The sequence below is a fragment of the Hydractinia symbiolongicarpus genome, chromosome 10, assembly GCF_029227915.1.
Source record: "Hydractinia symbiolongicarpus strain clone_291-10 chromosome 10, HSymV2.1, whole genome shotgun sequence".
Taxonomy (NCBI): domain Eukaryota; kingdom Metazoa; phylum Cnidaria; class Hydrozoa; order Anthoathecata; family Hydractiniidae; genus Hydractinia; species Hydractinia symbiolongicarpus.
In genome coordinates, this window is record NC_079884.1 from 14,491,341 (window position 1) to 14,510,513 (window position 19,173).

Consider the following 19,173-nt stretch of genomic DNA (forward strand, 5'->3'; position numbering starts at 1 on the left):
TATTTGTGGTTCAAACAACCTCTATCACAGGACTTGTCTCTGCTGCATATATCTAACGGCGAAGCAGGTTCAGTCAAATTTTCGAGTACTTTTCCGGTAAATAATGCTTTTTTTTATTCCTCATTCAATGCACACTATTCTTTTTAAAAAACCTGATGGTCCAGCGTTCGCCCTAGCACCTATGGACTAACTAGGAGACAATGAGATATTCTGTGATCCAAGTCTCTATACTTGGGTAAGATGTTGAGTGAGTTCCTACATTTCTGAAAGGTTTATTCTGTAGATTATATCTATCTACTGAAGAGTTCTGAAAAACTCTGAAAATCAGATAATTTTGTGACAACCTCAATCTTCTGGAAGATTTGAAGAAAAAACAAATATTCTAATTCAATAAAATTGATTTATTACTACAAAATTGAGTAAATATGATTTTTTTAAAAAATATAGTATACAAAAAATAAAAGTGAATAATATAAAAAACAGAAATGAAATATATACAAATTATATAATTACCTCGTACAGAACATTGTACTTATGTCAACTTTGTATCCAGAGCCCCATTTCACTAAGCAAAGTAAACCGAAGCTCTGAGGAAAAGGGTTTTTTTTTAAATAAATAACCATGAGCCAGCTATAACATTTTCTATGATTGCGTTTTCAAATTTTATTTTCAAAAATTGTAACCAGCTAATATAGCGCGCTCAACATTTTTTTATCCAAACATTCAATATTCTTAACCTTAACCCGTGAAAAAACTATCCGAATAGCCCAAAATCAAAAAATCTAGCAGAAACGAAAGTCGTCGAAATTGCTAACTGTCTATAGAAAAAAAGTTTGGGTTGTAAAAAGAAAAAAAAACGCATGTTGGTTTTAATAAGATGCAGGAAATTATGTGCTGGATTAAAGAAATGCTGATAACTGAATGATTCTAAACTAGGTACATAAAATTTCAGGATGGACCCATACACCTTCCCTCCTAATAAAGAAATTATAAATAATTCTAAAAAATGAAAACGATAAATAAAAAAAAAATAATTTGCAACAGATGTTCGAGAATTTATCGGGATATTATACCACATAATCTACATATCCATATAATTTATATCGAACAACATGAACATTGTAATTAAATTATTTCCGCGATTTTTATTATTTCTTATCTAAAATCTATTCTGAATGTGAAACGGTTTGAGCAAACCACATTTCTCGACCCTAAAGAAAACACAAAAGGTCAAAATAACGTTCGCCAGTAAAAATTGTATTTTATTGCGGACTAAAAGTTGTTTTACAAATGGATTTTTAATTCATTTTTTGAACCGGGCTATGAAGACAAAATTTATCAAAAAGACGAAATCGCAAAAAAAAAACCAGTTAGGCGGGTAAAGAATCCACAGAAAGAAACTTACGTCTCTCTTCTCTGACGACCATAAAATAACAGAAGAATCATTGTTTAAGCCTCCCATACCACTTAAAATCAACTTTCCGTCTTGTCTGAAATTATAAAAATAACATATTAGAAGGTAACCACTAACCAATTTACACAATAGAAGTAATTTATGTTTTCGGATAACTTCCACTACGCAATTTTTTAGACTGCCCAAAATCCTTACTTTTTTCTTTTTCAGTGAAAACAGACCTTTAAAAAGTTGAGCAAACTCACCTGCATGGTACGAAGCAGTTCACTGTTTCCTCACACACTCTTTGAATCTGATTCATCTTCAGCGAGATTCTCACAGACGAGTCTCCCTCCATCATGGAGGAGCGTTTCTCCACCATTACGAAATCCGTCGACCCGTCCACGTGTTGTTGCAAGGGGTATTCCTCTGTTTCTTTAACAGGGGAATCGCCAGTTATGGCGTGGCAACATGTAGATACGCCGAGCTTAGCCTTTGTTTGAGCAACAGCTAAATTCTCTGTGCTTTTGAATAAATGTATAGCCTCGTTTAAATCATCCTCGCTGTTGGCTTCTTGAAAAATGTCGCATATAATAAAACGGCCGTTGCCGAAACCAACCCACAATTTATTTTTAAGTGCCAACATTGTGGTCACACTTGAAGCTAGCGCATTTCCAGATTTCTAAAAACAGGCCAGCAGTACATTACAACTAACCGACTCAGTATCGATAGAAAAGTGACTAAAGTTTGCGTACTGGCAAAGTAGCTTGACAGTAAACATGTCTTACGAGATAACAAGACAACACTCACTTTCTCTGAGGATAAATTGCACTCGTCAAGAATGTCCACAGTTAGCAAACAAACATGTTTTTGTTGGTCCCATAAATGCAAGACGGACGATCTATAGTAGGACGTTAATTATTAAGAAAACTGCTAAAAAATATTGTTGGGAACTTTACGGCTTACGAACTTTACGGCTAAACATACTATTTACGGTTAGAAATACTGCTGCATATTGTTGCAAACTTAACGGCAAAAAATACTGTTGAAAACTTTACGGCTAAAAATACTGTTGCGAACTTTACGGCTAAAAATACTGTTGCGAACTTTACGACTATAATTAATGTTGCAAACTTTACGGCTAAAAATACAGTTGCAAACTTTACAGCTAAAATCACTGCTTAATACTTCACGCCTGATCTATGATATCGTAAAATGTCAACAACGTTAATAATGGCGAACGTTTCAATGGCTTGCAAAAGTCGTGACAGTATGATTGGGAATGCGACTACAACCTAACTCAAGATTGCAGAAATCGTGAAATAAGCACGTGACAAACTTAACCAATAAATATACTAAAAATGAAATAACGTAACGTAATTTTCGAACTCGTTTATGTAATCAAGCCACAAGTCGATTTGTACGTACAAGTAGCCCTGTATAACTCTTACCCTTGTACGGAAGCCCACACTCCGTTATTTGAAGACACCAGTTGCGACACAGTGTGGCGTGTATTTGGACAAACGCGTAAAGACGTTCGCATCTCCAGTGTGCTAAAAATTGAAAGTTACCGTATCATTTCCAGCGAAAGATTGTACCCCTTATCGATTGTACCCCTTATCGATTCAAACCTGGTCGGGCAAAATTTTTATCTTTATCAAGTCTCCGTCTTTCCTCCAGAATTTTGTCACTTTGATAATATGGGTTTCCGTATTAGGTTTAAAATGCCAAAACAATATCGACCGATTTCAATTTCAAAAATAAATGACTATTCAACAAACGCGTACTTATTTCAGGCCTTATGTATACATCACAAGGTGGACTTACTTTATATCCAAAATGACGATTTTATTAGCTGCACCACACCAAAAATGGTCGTTTATGATGCAACCACAAAAGACCGGTGAACGACTGATATCCACATATGTTGGTATATTTTGATGGAACTCCTTCCCTTTGATCTTCAAAAGAAAACAAAGCAATGGAACTATATTATCATTAAAACGTGAAGGAAAATTTTAGGTTCTTTTTCTGGCATCGCTTTGTTGTTTTTGTTGATCTTTATAGGGGTTAATAGTTCTGAAAATGATTACAAATAAACCCATATGGATAAAGTTGTGTGTTTCACCGGACGAACATTTAAGACGGTCGTCGCATTTATTCAAAATACGTTGTACATGGAAAAAAATTAGCAACACCAATTAGATTCGGATACTTGTGAAGTTTGTCACGAAAGTTGTGTACTTACATTCAAAAGTGCAATGCTGCCATCCATCAACGCCAATCCCACGTTGCCAAGTGAATCACATGAAATATGCAATACACTACCAGCCAACTGCATCTTCCACAACTCGTGTCTAAAATTCAAATAAACAATAATATATTATTCTGTAAACTGCCATCCCCATAGAATGTGATCCAATTTCAATTGCATTACAAGCTTTATGCATAAAAGCTTCGTCAAGAGGCTTCCAAAGACATTTTCTAACGATACTTTATATCCTTTTTTGGGAAAGCCGTGGCCCACTATACGGGTTGTCACTACACCTTGCTCTCCCATACCCACCAAAAAAACCTTCACGTAGTACTGTAGACAGCAGTACATGTATATCACAGTGGCCGTTAGTACACATACACGAGTTCTTCAGTATCTCCCCCAAAAAGATGTTTTGACTTCTCTCAAAACCTCGCAACTAGATAAAGTATTCTTACTTCTTTTCGGTATCTATAGCATGCAAAGTGGATTTTATGGTGGAGATCAACATAATACCGGAGTTTGATAAACTAGCCATGGATAAACATTTACAATCTATCTAAAACAACCACAAACAAGATAAAGATTAAGCTACCTCATGTGTGAATCAGCTGTGAATTTTTTGAGCATGCGTCATGTGTGAATCGGCTGTGCATTTTTTGCGCGTGCGTATGCCTATCGCGGAGATAGGCGTTGACAAAGTGGTGATTGGCTTAAGCGAACCTTCTGTATCGCGTTTCGTCTTGCAGTAACAAAATAAAGCTTTCCCTACCTGCCAATCAACCAGCTCGATATTCTTACTGGCAACGTTCAGAACAAACAACTGTCCAGCAAGATCTGATGAACATAGCAACCATACGAAATTTCGATTAGCTAAATTAGAAAACAAAGGTACCTAAATTCAACATACCAAAAATTCTTTCTAACGGCCCTGTTGTAAAAGATTTCTTCGAGCACTTTTGTCCAAAATATTTGGATGACATTAGACATTGGACGTATCTACTAACGTAGCATGGTGAAAAGTTCACCCTTCCGTTACCTTCACAAGCAGCGCATTTAATGATCATGTCATCATCTAATGTGTCGAGATTGTCCGATATAGAAACCGTCATTTGCTTGGGCGTGAATTTCTAAAAAGATTATCAAAAGATAAACAAATACAAAATTCTAGGAAGCAATTTGATGTCCCGTTATAAACATGCAAAAATCCTACCAATCGCCTTAAAATTATTCTTAATCCTTCGTAAACGATAAAAACAATTTTTAGGCCCTGAGATAACATGGCTCTCTCTTTAACCCCTACCCCCCCCCCTCCCCTTGCATGGCTTAAACGTTCTTCATAAAATTCAAAACCCATAAAAATTGTCGAAGTCGAAAAAGGATTAATTTTTATAGCAAAATGGTTTACATGTTTGCTTCTTTATCTGTCGTCATTTTCTTTCAATTGCTTTCATTTGCTCAAATTTCACGTTTAAAATTATGCTTTATATTAAATCTATCTTAATTAGAAACAATTATTTAAAGCGAGTTCTAAGGTACCCTTAAATCTTTCATCAAATTGTTCTCTAGCAACTTTTACACCACCTTTAAAGCACTACGCCAACTGAAGCTGCGTTTTGATCAAAAGAGAAGAAAGTTTTTAAAAATGAGTACCAAAAGATTGCGAAGTTCTTACAAGTTTTTGTTTTCTTTTTTCATATTCTTCATCTTCCAACTGTCTTCGTCTGCTTTCTTCTTCAATTTCAACTAAATACTTCTGGTACATTTCGAGATATTCTTCTGAAGTGTGTCTAAATGAACCATCGAAAACAGCCTATAAGAAAAAAGACATCAAAATAAATGCTACACCAAGGTTAGATGTGGCAACTCATACAAAAAATTGGTTTTCTTAGGTATATCCAATTTAAAACCCGGATAGATATTTATACGATTTATCTGTTTTAAAAAATGCTCGTACTAAAAATCATATTGTAAAATCCTAACTCAGAAAAATTACTATTTGATTTTTACTTGTCTTCGACGAAAACAAGAAATATGCGGCGATTAATGAAGAAGATGGATGGTGGAAATTGATGGTGACAATTTTGAAACACTATTGCGAACATACTCTAGTATTATGAAAATCAATAAAAACTATGTTACTAAAAACTGTGACAAGCAATCTTACCAGACCATTAGGTTTCCAAGCATGCATGCCAAACTACAAAATACATACCTCAGAAAGTGTTTCGAGGTCATGGAAAGATCTTCCCAGCATCTTCAACTTTCGCATTGTGGACAAAGCATCTGCAGCCTTCATGATGGAATTTTTACGCAGTCTTAATAAACTCAAAGCTATCTTGTAAAGGATCTAAAAGAACAACTCTCTTAACTTTTATCTTTGTTTTTGTGATATGTCACGAATATGAGTAGTCAGGAAGAGAGGTGATAACGCCCTTTTGTACATCGAGCATAGTTAAATTTATAAACAATTAACTTCTAGACCACATTGAAACTGTCACGTGATCAGCGTGGAGTTAATTCTTCAAAGTTCTCAAGATTTTTCTCCTAAATTATAGGATGTAGGCAAGACAAAATTAATCTACAAGCTTAAAAACTAATGAAATACTCTATCTTCACAAACAAAATAAAAAAATGAACAATAATTTTATTTGGGAAAAAGGTTTTTCAGCTGATATGTATAAAATAAAATCATCAGTTTGATTTAGGATTGTTCGAAAGATTTTGGATTTTACAGGCAAATTTGACATAAGTTTTACCGACAGCTCCCTAATTGAAAAAATAAAAATGAAGATGAAAATTTTATTCAATTACAAAAGCCATGTGTGTACTTAAGAGCGTTTCTCTTAAGTAAAAGATTAAGAAGGAGTGTAAATTACAGTGACTGAAGATTTTCTAGATCAGGTTAAAAACTTCAGGATTGCCATATTTGCAAACAACCTATGGCTTATCATTGCAAACAAAAATTTATAGCGCATGTGAGTTACTGCAAACAAACAAACAAAACAAACAACAATGACTTACACTATGACCAAACACTAAAAACCAATCCCATATCACAAAAACAATCTGAAAAAAAATATATTAAGCCACGTTAAGATCAACACCTGTATAGCAGACAGACCAATAACCCTTTTCCAATGCCTACAGAAACAAGTTAAGATCAAATGTAATATTATTAGCTAAACTTTCTTCGATATTGGATTTCTATCATCTCAGATGATGTCAGCTGATTTCGGAAAATATTTTTCACATAAAAACGGAAGTAATATCCAAACTCAATTAGTCAGTTAGTCAGAATCTATACTACTTTAATCTTGCACCGCGAATACTCACGCTAAAACTTGCTCATAACGTAATTGAACAGCATTTTTTAAGTGATGTTTTTGTTACACAAACATTACATCGTTCACACCTAAAAACTTACCTCAACAGGCATAGAATCGATGAATATCGTCATAAACCAGTTGAAAGTTACAGGCGAGAGTTCACAAAACAGCTTGTCTAAACGTTCCAACATGCCTGGAAGTTCTTGACGCGCGACCTCGTCCATCACTTTCTACAAAGAAGTTAAAAAACAGGATAAAAAAAACAAGTTTAGATTTCTAGTAGCACATAGGGAGGGAAAAAATAAAGTAAAGAAGCGTTGGTTTTATTGTCTAGGGATTTGGTATGAGCAACAGTATGCCACACCAGACTAAGACAATTCTGACGGCAAATACCAATTACTTGTCAAGGTTTATTTCTGATACAACAAAAATGCACAGCAACAAAAAAACAACAATATCAATATCAATCTTACTTGATTAGCCTGTGTTCCTGACAAATACATGTTGTAATGATGTGAGCTGAAAAATATTTCCATAACAGCAACCAGCAACCTATAAAAGTTAAATTTTGTGTTGTAAACCTCCTCAACTTTGTGAACACGCAGTGGAATTGATACAAAAAGCAATCACAAAATAAAATACCAGAAACTGCCTTCTTCATCCAAATATAACAGTGCGAATCCAACCATAAAATTCATTCCCTAAACAAGACAAGTCTGGTGTATTTACCATTTCTGTTCCATTAGGTTCGCGTCAAAAAAATGTTTGCAGCATAACAAAACAAAGAAACGACACGCATCCCAAAATTCCTTGATTTTCTCATGCATATTTTTCAGGTTTTTCTTTTACAAAAACGTTAAGGTTGTGGGCAGTCACAAGATGTGTATCATATAAAATACTGCAGGGCAAATACTGAGGAACATAAAAGAAAAAACAATGCGAATAACTTAATATCTGCCAATACAAGACACGACAACATCAACACAAGTAAAATCGACAACTTCTTTGATCCATTATTTCAGTAAGCGTAATTTCCGTCTTATTTCTTAGCCCACTAATCATTCAACAGCAGAGGATACTTATAAAACATCGTGTTAAGCACCACAATAAAAAGTCTATTAAAGAATTAGCATAAGACTACTTTAAGGAAAGAAATTTTCGCGGTAATAAATTTTCGCAAATTTCAGGGTTTCCTAAACCTCGCGGGAGTAAATTTTCGCGGTTTGCGATTTTAACAATAAAAATAAAAATTTAATACCACATTAAATTATTAGGCCAAATTTTGGTTAAAATTTTATAAGTTTGTTTATCTTCGCAGGAATAAATTTTTGCATTATTTTTTTAACCTTTGAGAATTATTGGGAATAAACTTTCGCGGTTGAACAACCTCTTTAAATCACCCTTTTTTTACCGCAACAGTTTCTTCTCTTAGAGTACTTTTAAAGAATTGCTCGTGCTCAACTAGGTCATTTTGTTGGTAAGGCATAGGACATTGATGTGATACAAGTCTTCATCATAAAATAACTGAACTCTCTTACCTGACAATATCCTATCTCTGGATTGTGTAGTAAATATGCTCGAAGGACTCTATGCAATACAGGTATCTAGACAGGAATTATTGAAACAGTCTCTTTTTGTTTGTTTGATTTTCCTCAAGAACTGTTTTTAATTTCGATTGAAAATATATCGTTCTTACAAGAGGGATTGAAATTAGGCAACGATTTCTACACATTAAAGATTACCTTTCCTTGTTCTAAATTTTGAAAGTCTTTATGTGTCGGCATCGTACGCATTAAATCAATTTTAATTTGCTTTTCAATAGAACCATCGTTATCTTCTTCATCACCCTGTAATGATGCAAGAAATAGCAAGAAAACTCATAAAAAACAAAATATATTATTATTATTGCTACTATTTACCCAAGATAGCCTCATTGATTCACAATTTTATGACTCAACCGGGGATTAAACAAAGGACCCCCCGCGCTGGAGGAGAACGCTCTACCACAAGGCCACATTATTATATTTAGTGCATAAGTGTATTACATTATAAATCTTGATCTGGAATGTCTTGTAACCACGAATAACAAAAAAATAGTACCTGCAAGTCGGGTAGCTTCGACACTAAATGTTTGTAATAATTGTCGCCCTAGTAATAAAATCAAAATTTGGAACCAGATACACAATGATTGTTTTTCATTTTCAAATGTCAAGCACAAGTTTGTGTGTGTTATTGCTTCCCAATATTATCCATAAATTGTATAAAAGGAATTGAAGATGACAAATGAGGTTAATATTATGTCGCAGACTCATATTTCTCAGTGTTAAGACATTAAAGTTAAAACATCCAGACTCAATAATTCTGTGTAAATCAAATTGTGTCATACTAACCTCACAAAAAGTGTTGATATTTTTTTAGATATATATTTTTTTAAATTTGGACTTAAGGGGGTCTATTCAAACTTTAGCAGTGTGTAAAAGACATAGTAATTTCTTTACGTTTGTTAGAACACTAAAACCTCATGACAGTAGGCCTTTTTGTTACTTTATTTCACACAAACAAACATAATCTTCTGCATTTCATAATAATTTTTCTTACTTTTTCCTCTTTGATACTTTTCACATGTTCTTCTATCAACCTAGTTTTCAAATAATATTACAAATCAAAAAACATAAACTTTTATCATCAACTTAGAAACTGGAATTAACTTAAAGTAACACTACATTCAACACTATATAGTTTATACTGTTTTGGTTTAACAAACTTACATAGTCCACAGTTTCCCTCTAAGATCATGTGGAATGCCATGTCGGATAAGTTCTTTTAAGTTGTTCTGAAATGGACATAGTAAGATAATATTCATTTGTATGTCTTACCCTACCTTATCCATTGTTTGTAGTCCTTGTCTAGCTTGGACGAGTTGTACCCAGTTTACAGAAAAACAACATATTTAGAATGCTCCTATTTCTCTGACTTTTAGACCGTGGATTATCTCTAGCAAAAAATATTTCAGTTATAAAAACATGCTATGGGAAGGGATATGGACTTTCGGCTTAACCTAAAAAAGCAAATGTTTAAAATCAAAAAAAAGGAAAGATGGTATGGAGAAGTACTGTTCTGAAAATATATAATAAAAATATCTGCCAATTCCAACAATGCAGAAGGATACAGGTCAAATTTTTGACTGACAAAACATTATTCTTTAGTAGTTTTTAAAAAAACATGAAAGGTGTTTTAGCCACAAGGTCTCTTTTGTAAATACTCCAATGTTATTTGTTAATAACTTCATAGGAAAACACAAGAACGAAATATGCATGGTGTGAAACTCTATATATACTCACATCAAATATAATGGTTGATTCTGTAGTCACGGAGACAGTATATGTTTGCCATTGTTGGTATATATCATTGTTTTCCTGATTGTAAACAAAAAATAGCCAATATATTACATACGAAGAGATGCTTGAAAATGGTATAATTATTAATTCAGAATAGGTGTAGGATAATAACATACATACAAAAGTACAGGGAAAGTCAAATTTGGACATCAGTATTTTGGGTTAGGGCACCCAAAACAAAAGCAATATTTCTTAATTCCTTTCATAAGGATATGTTTGGGGTTTAGCCATATCAGATATATTTTATGATGAAATACTTTATAGAATATGTATTCAAATACCATTTCTAGTAATTCAGCACGAAATTTTTGTCTGTGCAGCATTATCTTGAGCAGCTACAGCTACTCAACACAATTTCTAATCAGGCCTTGATATCTTAAACTATGAGGTGTTAAAAATGCATACTAGCAAATAATGAAGCCAATTTCTGGATCTCCTGAACACTTTGAACTTTGAAAATCTTCAAACAAAGGCTGCTAATTATTAAATCTTGCTAAATTATTAAATAACTCTGCTTTGATTTAACAATTTTACCTGTAGATGGGAGTCATATTTTCTTTTCAACACATCACAGAGATACAACAACACTTGCATGGACGTATCTCTTGTACCGTGAATAAATCCTAAATAGTCTTCGTGAAGTTCCATTTTTCCTTCACTAAAAATAAGACAATATTTTGAAAAACAAATGACTTAAATAAGTTTTATATATACAGCTCTTGAACAATTACTAAAAAAGGTCTTATTCTTTGTCAGCAGGTGAGCAAAACATACATTCATAACTGAAAATCACTGTTTAGACAGTTTTTCAAAATAACTCAAAATCATTTGTGTTAACCCCAAATATCTATCATTCTTAGTTATGAATCTGTTAAAGGAGTCACATTGTCGTATTCCATTATAAAACTGTTAAAAAGGTTTTGCACAAGCCTGACTTACAGTATTTTGTTTTACACATTATTAAAAAGCCAAGACAAAACTGTTCCGTTACCATTTCAACGTCATTTGAAAAAAACTAATTCTTAAGTTTTACTTTGACAGCAGCATAAAAAAAGTTTTTTAGCAAAGGAAACCACCTCTATCTAATTTGAAATCTAATTTGAGAACAACCTGAAACACTAAACAAAGAAAAACTATGTATATTTGCCTACTAGGAGTGAAGAAGGAAATAACAAACTTAAAATGTCAAACAGGAAACAAATCTATGTCCTCTAAAAAAATTCAGTATTTTGTTTTTCCGCGTCATTAGAAAAAAACTAATTATTCATTTTTACGTTGACTGCAGCATAAAAGTCGTTTAAAAATGCTAAACAGATATGTCTTCTGGAAAAAAATTCAGATTAAAATATACATTTTTCTAACAAAGATATTGATTTAAACAATACAATCCTTGTGAGAAAGTAAGAAAGAAACCACTCCCAACAAAATAGAAGACTTACCTGTTAAATTCAGGAAGGTTGTTGTTTATTTCTTTTTCTTTTTTCACCAACTGTATTACTTCCTTGCTAGCCTGGCAGAAAAAATTTCCACATATTAAGACAATTTCAAATATGGATGTTATCCTCTAGTTATAACATTAAAACAATGTTGTCGCAAAGATTACACATTTCACCGTGAATAAAAAAATATGGTGACCTCTTGGTGCTGTTATTTTAATTTTCAGCACATGCAAAGAGAATCCCTGAGAAATGTCCATACAGTTGACTCTTTCTTACTTGAAGCTCACAGGGAAAAATTAAAATTTGAATTACAGAAAGATTCTAATTATAGAAAGTTGAGTTTTTTAAATACATGTTAAGCTAAAGAATTGAAACAAAAGAAATGAGTTCTTTAATTAAATTTCATTCTACTTTTGTATTTAATTTTTCTTTTTCTAGATTCAAAAAAACTTGCTCTTTGTGAGAATTCTTTGCAATTTTGAACTCTTTATCTAGGAGATTCTTCACTCTAACTTGTTTGAAGAAAACATTTAAACTATTTTTAAAATTCCCAAAATTTTATATAATGACCAGTTTACGTGATTCATAATAAAACTACAAAAGAATTCTAATTACAGAGTACGGACTTGAAATTTTGTTCCAACTATAGAAGTTTTTGAATTAAAGAGATTCAAATAACTGAAAGAAAAATAAAAGTTGTTTTAAGGAAATTCATAGTGGCTTTAAATTGTTACTGGAAATATGCGAATTATGGAGGATTGAACTAGAAAGAGTCAACTATATTTTCGAAAAGAGAAATTTAAAAGCCCAAACAACAATGGTTTTTTCTGGACAGTTTACAGTGGCACAATTCCACGGTCTGCCATCCATCATACATATTTCCCACATATTTTCGTTTTTTCGTGCATCTTGCCCGCTTTATAACATGAAGTAATAAAATTTACTGGGTCAGAAGTTGTCACTATGATTATAGGTGACATTTTAATGGCATTTCGGATTACAAAAACCTGACTTTTTAAATTTGCTCACAAACAGACATCAAGTATTATATTGGAGATATCAAGATATACTTACAGGAATGTCTGCTAACTTATTGTATGTATTTTCATCTACAAAAGAGGAGGTTCAGTTAGTTGACAATATTTGCCATAACCCCGACATGAGACAGAAAGACATACATCATAGAACAGGCTTTTGACAAAACTTGAGTTAACCCTGTCAAGACCGAATACGAAGGTCACAATTTGCCAAAACAACAACAACGTGGGATATGAAAGCCATAAGGAGAGCAGATTTGTCAAAGGTGTGCACAATGTCATTAAAGAAATATGGATTCTATGATCATATGGAAATAAGGATAACATAAATTTTGTTTTATTTATTTTTTCTGCTTTTCGTATAAATAAACACAAACATACATCCTTACCTTGCATTAGAGACCGCTGTATGAAAACAATAAAATTCTTCTTTAATTTTATGCTTTCTACTTCAATAGTGTTGTAACTCCTAAAAAAAATAAGATTAAATAACTTTAAAACATCTATAGGGATATAGGTTTCTTTTAACTTACAGGATTATTATTGTTTAATATTTTCTGGTACAATACAATATTAGGAAAATAAATTCTGAATCCAGCGAATTTTACAAATGTACCTGACATTAACTCTGAGTTGTTCTTTAACATTCTCAATATCTTGATTAAGTTGCGATACTTGACGGGTTAGATAAGAATTATGACCTTGTAGAAGTTGGCAGTTGCTGCAGTTCTCCTTTAAAAAAAGTTAAATGTGAAGTAAATGATAATGTCAGTCATTTTTTATTGCTTAGATTCTGTGAATCTATAAGTGATGGTACAATGCGTATAACTACTGACATAAACATTTGCATCAAGACAGACAAGCCACTAACATTTTTATGTCACCATATCAGTAAGGTTCAATATTATTAGTAAAAAATCAACCAAAATTAAGAAAACACATGGCAATATCCAAACAATATCCTTTTATTTTTTATGGTTGTCAGTTTCATAGAAATTGTTATTGCTTGCTATATTTCGTCAAGCTTTCATCTGTTTTTTACCCACTTGTTTTTGTTTGTTCGTATGTGCTTTTTAAAGAATTTATCATTAATCCATTCCTCCCTTTTTTCTTCTTCTATCTAATTAGCACTTGACACCCTTTTGTAGCAGCCCCCACCTTAAATTAGTTACAATCATGTTAGATGGGTCATAATCAAGCTACTAAACTTACTGGTTTGGTTGAAATATCTTGCATTGAACCAACAACTGATCTAAAGGTAAAAAAGACAAACAATGCTCTATAATGAATTTAAATATAAAATGTCAATTTGCTTGGATTTACATAATATAGCTCAATGGGATTTTTATAATTTAAATTGAATATTGTTCCTTTTCTTTCAAAACTACTTTCTCATTTAAAGTTATTACTTTTTAGGATAGTGTTCAGGCTAGTTAGTTTGCCTTATGGTATTCCACAGACTAGAATGTGTGAAAACCAACTTCATGTATTCGCCCTTTACAAATTGAGTTTTTAAAGCAATCTAAGAAACTACTTAAATCATTGCATAGAGGATCACAGAAGATGAAAAATGTGGTTGTTGGTTGCAGTACATATTGCCTGCTAAATGCTTCTTGAAAAGTCTAAATTTGACATTTTATGCCCATGTCAAAATGAAATGACTGGATAGATGATAAAAAGTTGTTTTAAAAAATGGTTTATTATTTCATTTTACGATATGTCATTAAAGAGATATTTTTGTTTAGTTAAACTAGTTGCATGCAAAAACAATGGTGTAAAATTTTTAACAATAACTTCTGCATAAATCATTAAAATACCATAAAAAAAAAGAATATGAACAACATATACCTGAGAGGTGCTGCTCGAACAACTCTGTCACCATCTGAGAAATTTGATTTATCATTCGCCTTCACAATTGATTTGGATTTTCGGCTGAATATTCTTTGAAATAAACTTTCTATGAAACAAAGTAATTACAAAATGTTTGCAAGATGGAATTATTAATTAACTATGTGGTTTTACTAGAGGTCAAAGTAATTAGCTCCTGGTTTACATGAAACAAATTGAAACATTTATTTTTGTAAGACATCTCTTACTTCTCTTGGGTTTCTTTTCAACGCCATGTCGGCTTTGTTCGATTGTAAGTGGTTCCTAAAACAGGAATGGAGTAACATATTTCAATGGAATTATTTTTAGGTCGAAAAATATTGTTAAACTGTAATAATAAAAAGATAAGTTTATATTAAAATCCTTTCGCTGGTACTGATAGAAAATTAATTGTACAAGCAAGTATAAAAATTTATGGAAATAATAAAGCTAGAAGTTTCCTGCTAAGATTGTTAGTAAAAGTTTATAGTAAAAGAGAAGAACTTATACATCTTCTGGAACAGATTCTAGTTTTGTTGCATCAGCAGTCACTTCTGGTTTTCTCTTCACTAGTTCCTGTAAAACAACAAGTAATCAAGGTCTGTGTTATACACAGAAACATATAAAAAGGAAAATGACGATGTCTTACATATATCGCATTTGTGATAAATAAAATTGATAGTAAGTCAACTAGTCAGTCATGTGTCTAACAGTTAAATTGAATTTATAGAAACGTAAATCTACATACAGGAGAACTAACTTCAGGCAACACTCTGATAATAAAAATAAATACCTGCAGTGTATTTGTCCATTTCATCAGCATTTTGTGATTTTCAGCATTTAAACGATACTCTGTGCCTCGTATACTGTCAACAAGAACAAAAAAAGGAAAAAAGTTCACATAAAGAAAACAAACTGCCATATTCATTTAACCTCGTTTTGTGCTAATCATATCCTACAGGAATTAAATTCAAATTGTACAGAAACTTCCTTCATTATTTCCTCTCTCTAAATTATATTGATTCCTCTGATTTTGAAAAACAACAATTAAATAACACACAAAAATAACTTAAACTCACTTTATGATAAATTCATTTTCATCAGTGTTTCCAAATGAGACACCAGCTCCAAATAAAGGCAGTGATCTAAATGATTTGATAACACAATTTTTTGAAGAACACATATGCCTTTCACAGATTTTTGCAAAGTTGTAAAAAATTTTAGCGAATGGCTATATTCATTTATGCTCAAAATTAAATTGTTCAATAAACAAAACAATTTTTTTTTAAAATCATCTAATTTTTTTGTTTCTTGTTTATTACTGATAAATTTCTTACAGTATAAATTTCTTACAGTATAAATTTCTTACAGTATAGGATCAAACTGAATAATTCTACATAACGTTTCAATACTACACATACAAATTATTTGTTTCAGGATTCTGTTTTCCAATAGTTCCACTTACTTGTTGCTTGATTAATAACATTATAAATTAGATCAATAGGACATCTGGAATTATTCAGTTCACCTTCGACAACACACAGTATACTCCAATATCAAAAAAGAAGAATAACTCCCAGGTCTCAATCTTTCGAGATCTTTAAATTTAAGCCAACAACATATTTCGTGTTTTATTTCTCTTTGTTATGCTTTTATCTTTTGCAACCAAAACATTCAAAATTTAAAATACTTTCCTCTGTATCCTTCACTCCTTCAATATGTTTATATTTTTTAATATAGAAACACACAAAAAAAGAAAAGGTAAAAGACATTAAAAACTGGATTTAACTGCATTGTGCTTTTTTTTGTTTGTTTTAAATTCACCCTATGTAGTTGCTGATTAATTTATTAGGTGAGCATTATCAAAACAATTCAAAAAACGAGGAGAGTTACTACCAGATAACTAGATGTTGGATGTTTCACTGAAATAATTTGTTCAATGTTTTGTATACATTAATGGCATTGCATTCATGAGAAGATAAATAAAACTAATTTAATGCTTACTCAATTGCATCTTTGTTTCCAATATCCTTGCTGTTCTTATACCCGCACAGTTGGTTGGTTTTTTTGTCGATTATAAACCTGTGACAAAGAAATCTTATTAGAACTTTTGGGGATTATTTTTTTTAAATTCTAATTACACTCCACAAATAATATATTCATGGAAGTAATGGAAAACTAGGTATACTTTATAACAAAGTGTTGTCATAAACATAACAAAAAAATACATTCATTAATACAACAAGGACAAGGAATGTAATGTGGGGTTGTTAAATTAATTTCGATCATATATTTCAAAAATCTCATTTAACAACTTAATAGAAATGACTACATTCATGCACAAAGAGGCTACGTTATCCAAGAATGAACATTAACATAGAAAAAAATTCGAATTTTGTCATACCAGTGATATCTTTTTAATGATTTTAACTTTCCAACACCTGCAATAGAAAACAGTCTTAATTATGTAGTCAAATTTGGTCTTTTAATTGAGCATTAAAATTTAATGGTAAAGTGATAGAACACAAAACATAAAAAAATGTGAGACAAAGAAACGATCAAACCTGAAGAGTTGATTCGTATATGCAAATGTCCCGCCAATTCACTATTGGTGCTCTATAACACATAAAAACAACATCCAGTAAAATTTACACATATTTAAAACTTCTTGTTAGATGAAAATGTCTTTAATTATTGCCACTTTGTCAAATACCCTCATTAAAGTCTTATTAATAATATCCGGAGCTAAAAAAGCAATAATCTCACGTTTAAGACTAATAGGTTATTAGATATATACTTTGCAGTTTTACATCTGTTCATGTTGAAAAATAGAAAAAAATAGTAACAGACAAAAAGCATACAGCATTTTCCATTTCATTTGTATGTACTTCAAGTATTGCTTTCTACAGTGTGTATGTTTATTCTAAAAGTAACATAATTAACACATTTTAGGCTTCTGCTGCTGTGAGTGTCACCAAATTCTTACTTCATGAATTTCTAAAAGAAATAGTGGAATATAGTGGAGCTTCAACGATTTTGTTTTAATAGCTTTAGAATTAAACAAAACAATATTTAAGCATTATATAATTATGTTTTCATAGTTTTGTAACAAAATGTAGCACTAAGTTGCATAATCCCGTTTTCACAGTTTTGGAACAAAATATGAAGATATCAGGTCCATCGAGAAAAGAGTGTTGCAATATCAAATTAGTCCTTGTTGTATATAGCCTAAAAATACTGAAAACTTTTGGGAAAGCAAATTTTAAAGGGAACAGTAAAATATTTAGTACATGATTTTTTAACAAAACATTTTACATATCACAAAAACAACATGACAGCAAAGCTTCATCCGTAAAGTGCCACCATCAAACAAAAGTCAATACAGCTTGTATATATTCAGTTAATTTGTCAAATGGATTTTCCTGACTATAGAGAAGAAAACCCTTGCGTATATGTTGTCCGGGAGCACTTTAGGTCACTTGTCATTGATCCCTTATTAATGGTTACTTGGTTGCAAAAACCATCAGAAATGTGATTGGTGAAAAAATGGGATTGATTCGAAGTGTGAATTGTGACCTGCTAATTCAAACCTGTGACAATAGAGACCATAGGGACCTCACAGAAGTTGCAACATAGGCCCTGATTTTTCTTGTTGCGCTGAACTGTGTAGAAAATAAAACTGAAAAATTTGTATTGTCTACAAAACACAAACAAAAATTAATGTAAAACAAAACAAACAAAGGCAACAAAAAAAATATATTGTCATAATGCCTGTATGAAAACATTTTAGTATTTTCAAGTGATTTTTTACAATTTACAATGCGTTTTAGCAGCCAAATGATAAGCTATAGCTAGCCACATTAGAAACATATCTATTGTTTATGTCTTTACAGAGTCAAAACTTCAGTTATTTTTACTTCCACAGTACTGAAAGTGTGAAAAGTTTTTATATCTTTTTTTTGAGATCTAGTTTCTTCGTTTTCAAAAAGATATTTCGGACACTCATTATTGTTGTTAAGAGAAGTATTCATGGGTACTCTTGTACCAGCCAGCAGAGAAGAGGAGTGCTAACTTGACTCCTTAATCTGAAACTTTCAAACCTATAGTTATATTATGGAATGACTACCCTAAAAAATTTCAGTTTCTGCATTTGTATTTATATTTAAGGTACGCATAATACAATAGGGAATACAAATATGTAGCTTATTTTAAATTTCCTATAATAAACTTATTCCTATTAGCAACATCTTGAAAGCAACTTAGTGCGTTTGTTAAGTAGTGCTTTGGGCTCAGCACGGATAATGCACACTTTTTCAGAGAGACAAAGGTCGCATCTTATTGTTCCACATCTGGAACAAAATGCTCTCGTAGCAATGATCCATGTCAGGTCAAAAGGAGTAGAAGTGTCCTTTAAATGCCATATGAACTTTGACCACTCGGTTTCATTCTGGTATTTC

At 31.9% G+C, this 19,173-nt stretch overlaps 1 protein-coding gene across 2 annotated transcripts; it reads right to left on the reverse strand.

Annotated features, from left to right (window-relative positions):
• Window positions 1-128: 128 nt before the first annotated feature.
• LOC130662272 (uncharacterized) lies at window positions 129-18,656 on the reverse strand. Of its 2 annotated transcripts, XM_057461093.1 has the most exons (37): window positions 17,578-18,656; window positions 17,281-17,332; window positions 17,121-17,157; window positions 16,721-16,798; window positions 15,796-15,861; window positions 15,510-15,582; window positions 15,227-15,292; window positions 14,947-15,001; window positions 14,699-14,807; window positions 14,063-14,102; window positions 13,467-13,582; window positions 13,240-13,319; window positions 12,888-12,922; window positions 11,814-11,884; window positions 10,909-11,032; window positions 10,318-10,392; window positions 9,745-9,809; window positions 9,575-9,614; window positions 9,077-9,124; window positions 8,719-8,823; window positions 8,515-8,580; window positions 7,619-7,677; window positions 7,450-7,528; window positions 7,075-7,206; window positions 6,672-6,716; window positions 5,863-5,997; window positions 5,323-5,460; window positions 4,687-4,777; window positions 4,420-4,520; window positions 4,106-4,206; window positions 3,642-3,750; window positions 3,221-3,354; window positions 2,845-2,946; window positions 2,204-2,294; window positions 1,660-2,075; window positions 1,406-1,490; window positions 129-1,211 (listed from the first exon to the last, which is right to left on the reverse strand). In XM_057461093.1, exons 1-37 carry the CDS (start codon window positions 17,587-17,589, stop codon window positions 1,167-1,169), a joined length of 3,276 nt encoding a protein of 1,091 aa, XP_057317076.1. In that variant the 5' UTR covers window positions 17,590-18,656; the 3' UTR covers window positions 129-1,166. The 2 variants fall into 2 exon arrangements, with proteins under 2 accessions (XP_057317076.1, XP_057317077.1); XM_057461094.1 differs by lacking the exons at window positions 15,227-15,292; window positions 15,510-15,582; window positions 15,796-15,861; ... (2 more) ...; window positions 17,281-17,332; window positions 17,578-18,656 and having other exon boundaries at window positions 14,699-14,803; window positions 14,947-14,983.
• Window positions 18,657-19,173: the final 517 nt, after the last annotated feature.

Excerpts from the sequence above, each read along its gene's own strand:
- LOC130662272 (XM_057461093.1), bottom strand. Across the intron at positions 9,615-9,744 it reads AGAGGGAAACTGTGGACTAT|GTTGATAGAAGAACATGTGA; the intron begins GTAAGTTTGTTA and ends TTTGAAAACTAG. Across the intron at positions 7,529-7,618 it reads GATGAAGAAGGCAGTTTCTG|GTTGCTGGTTGCTGTTATGG; the intron begins GTATTTTATTTT and ends TAACTTTTATAG.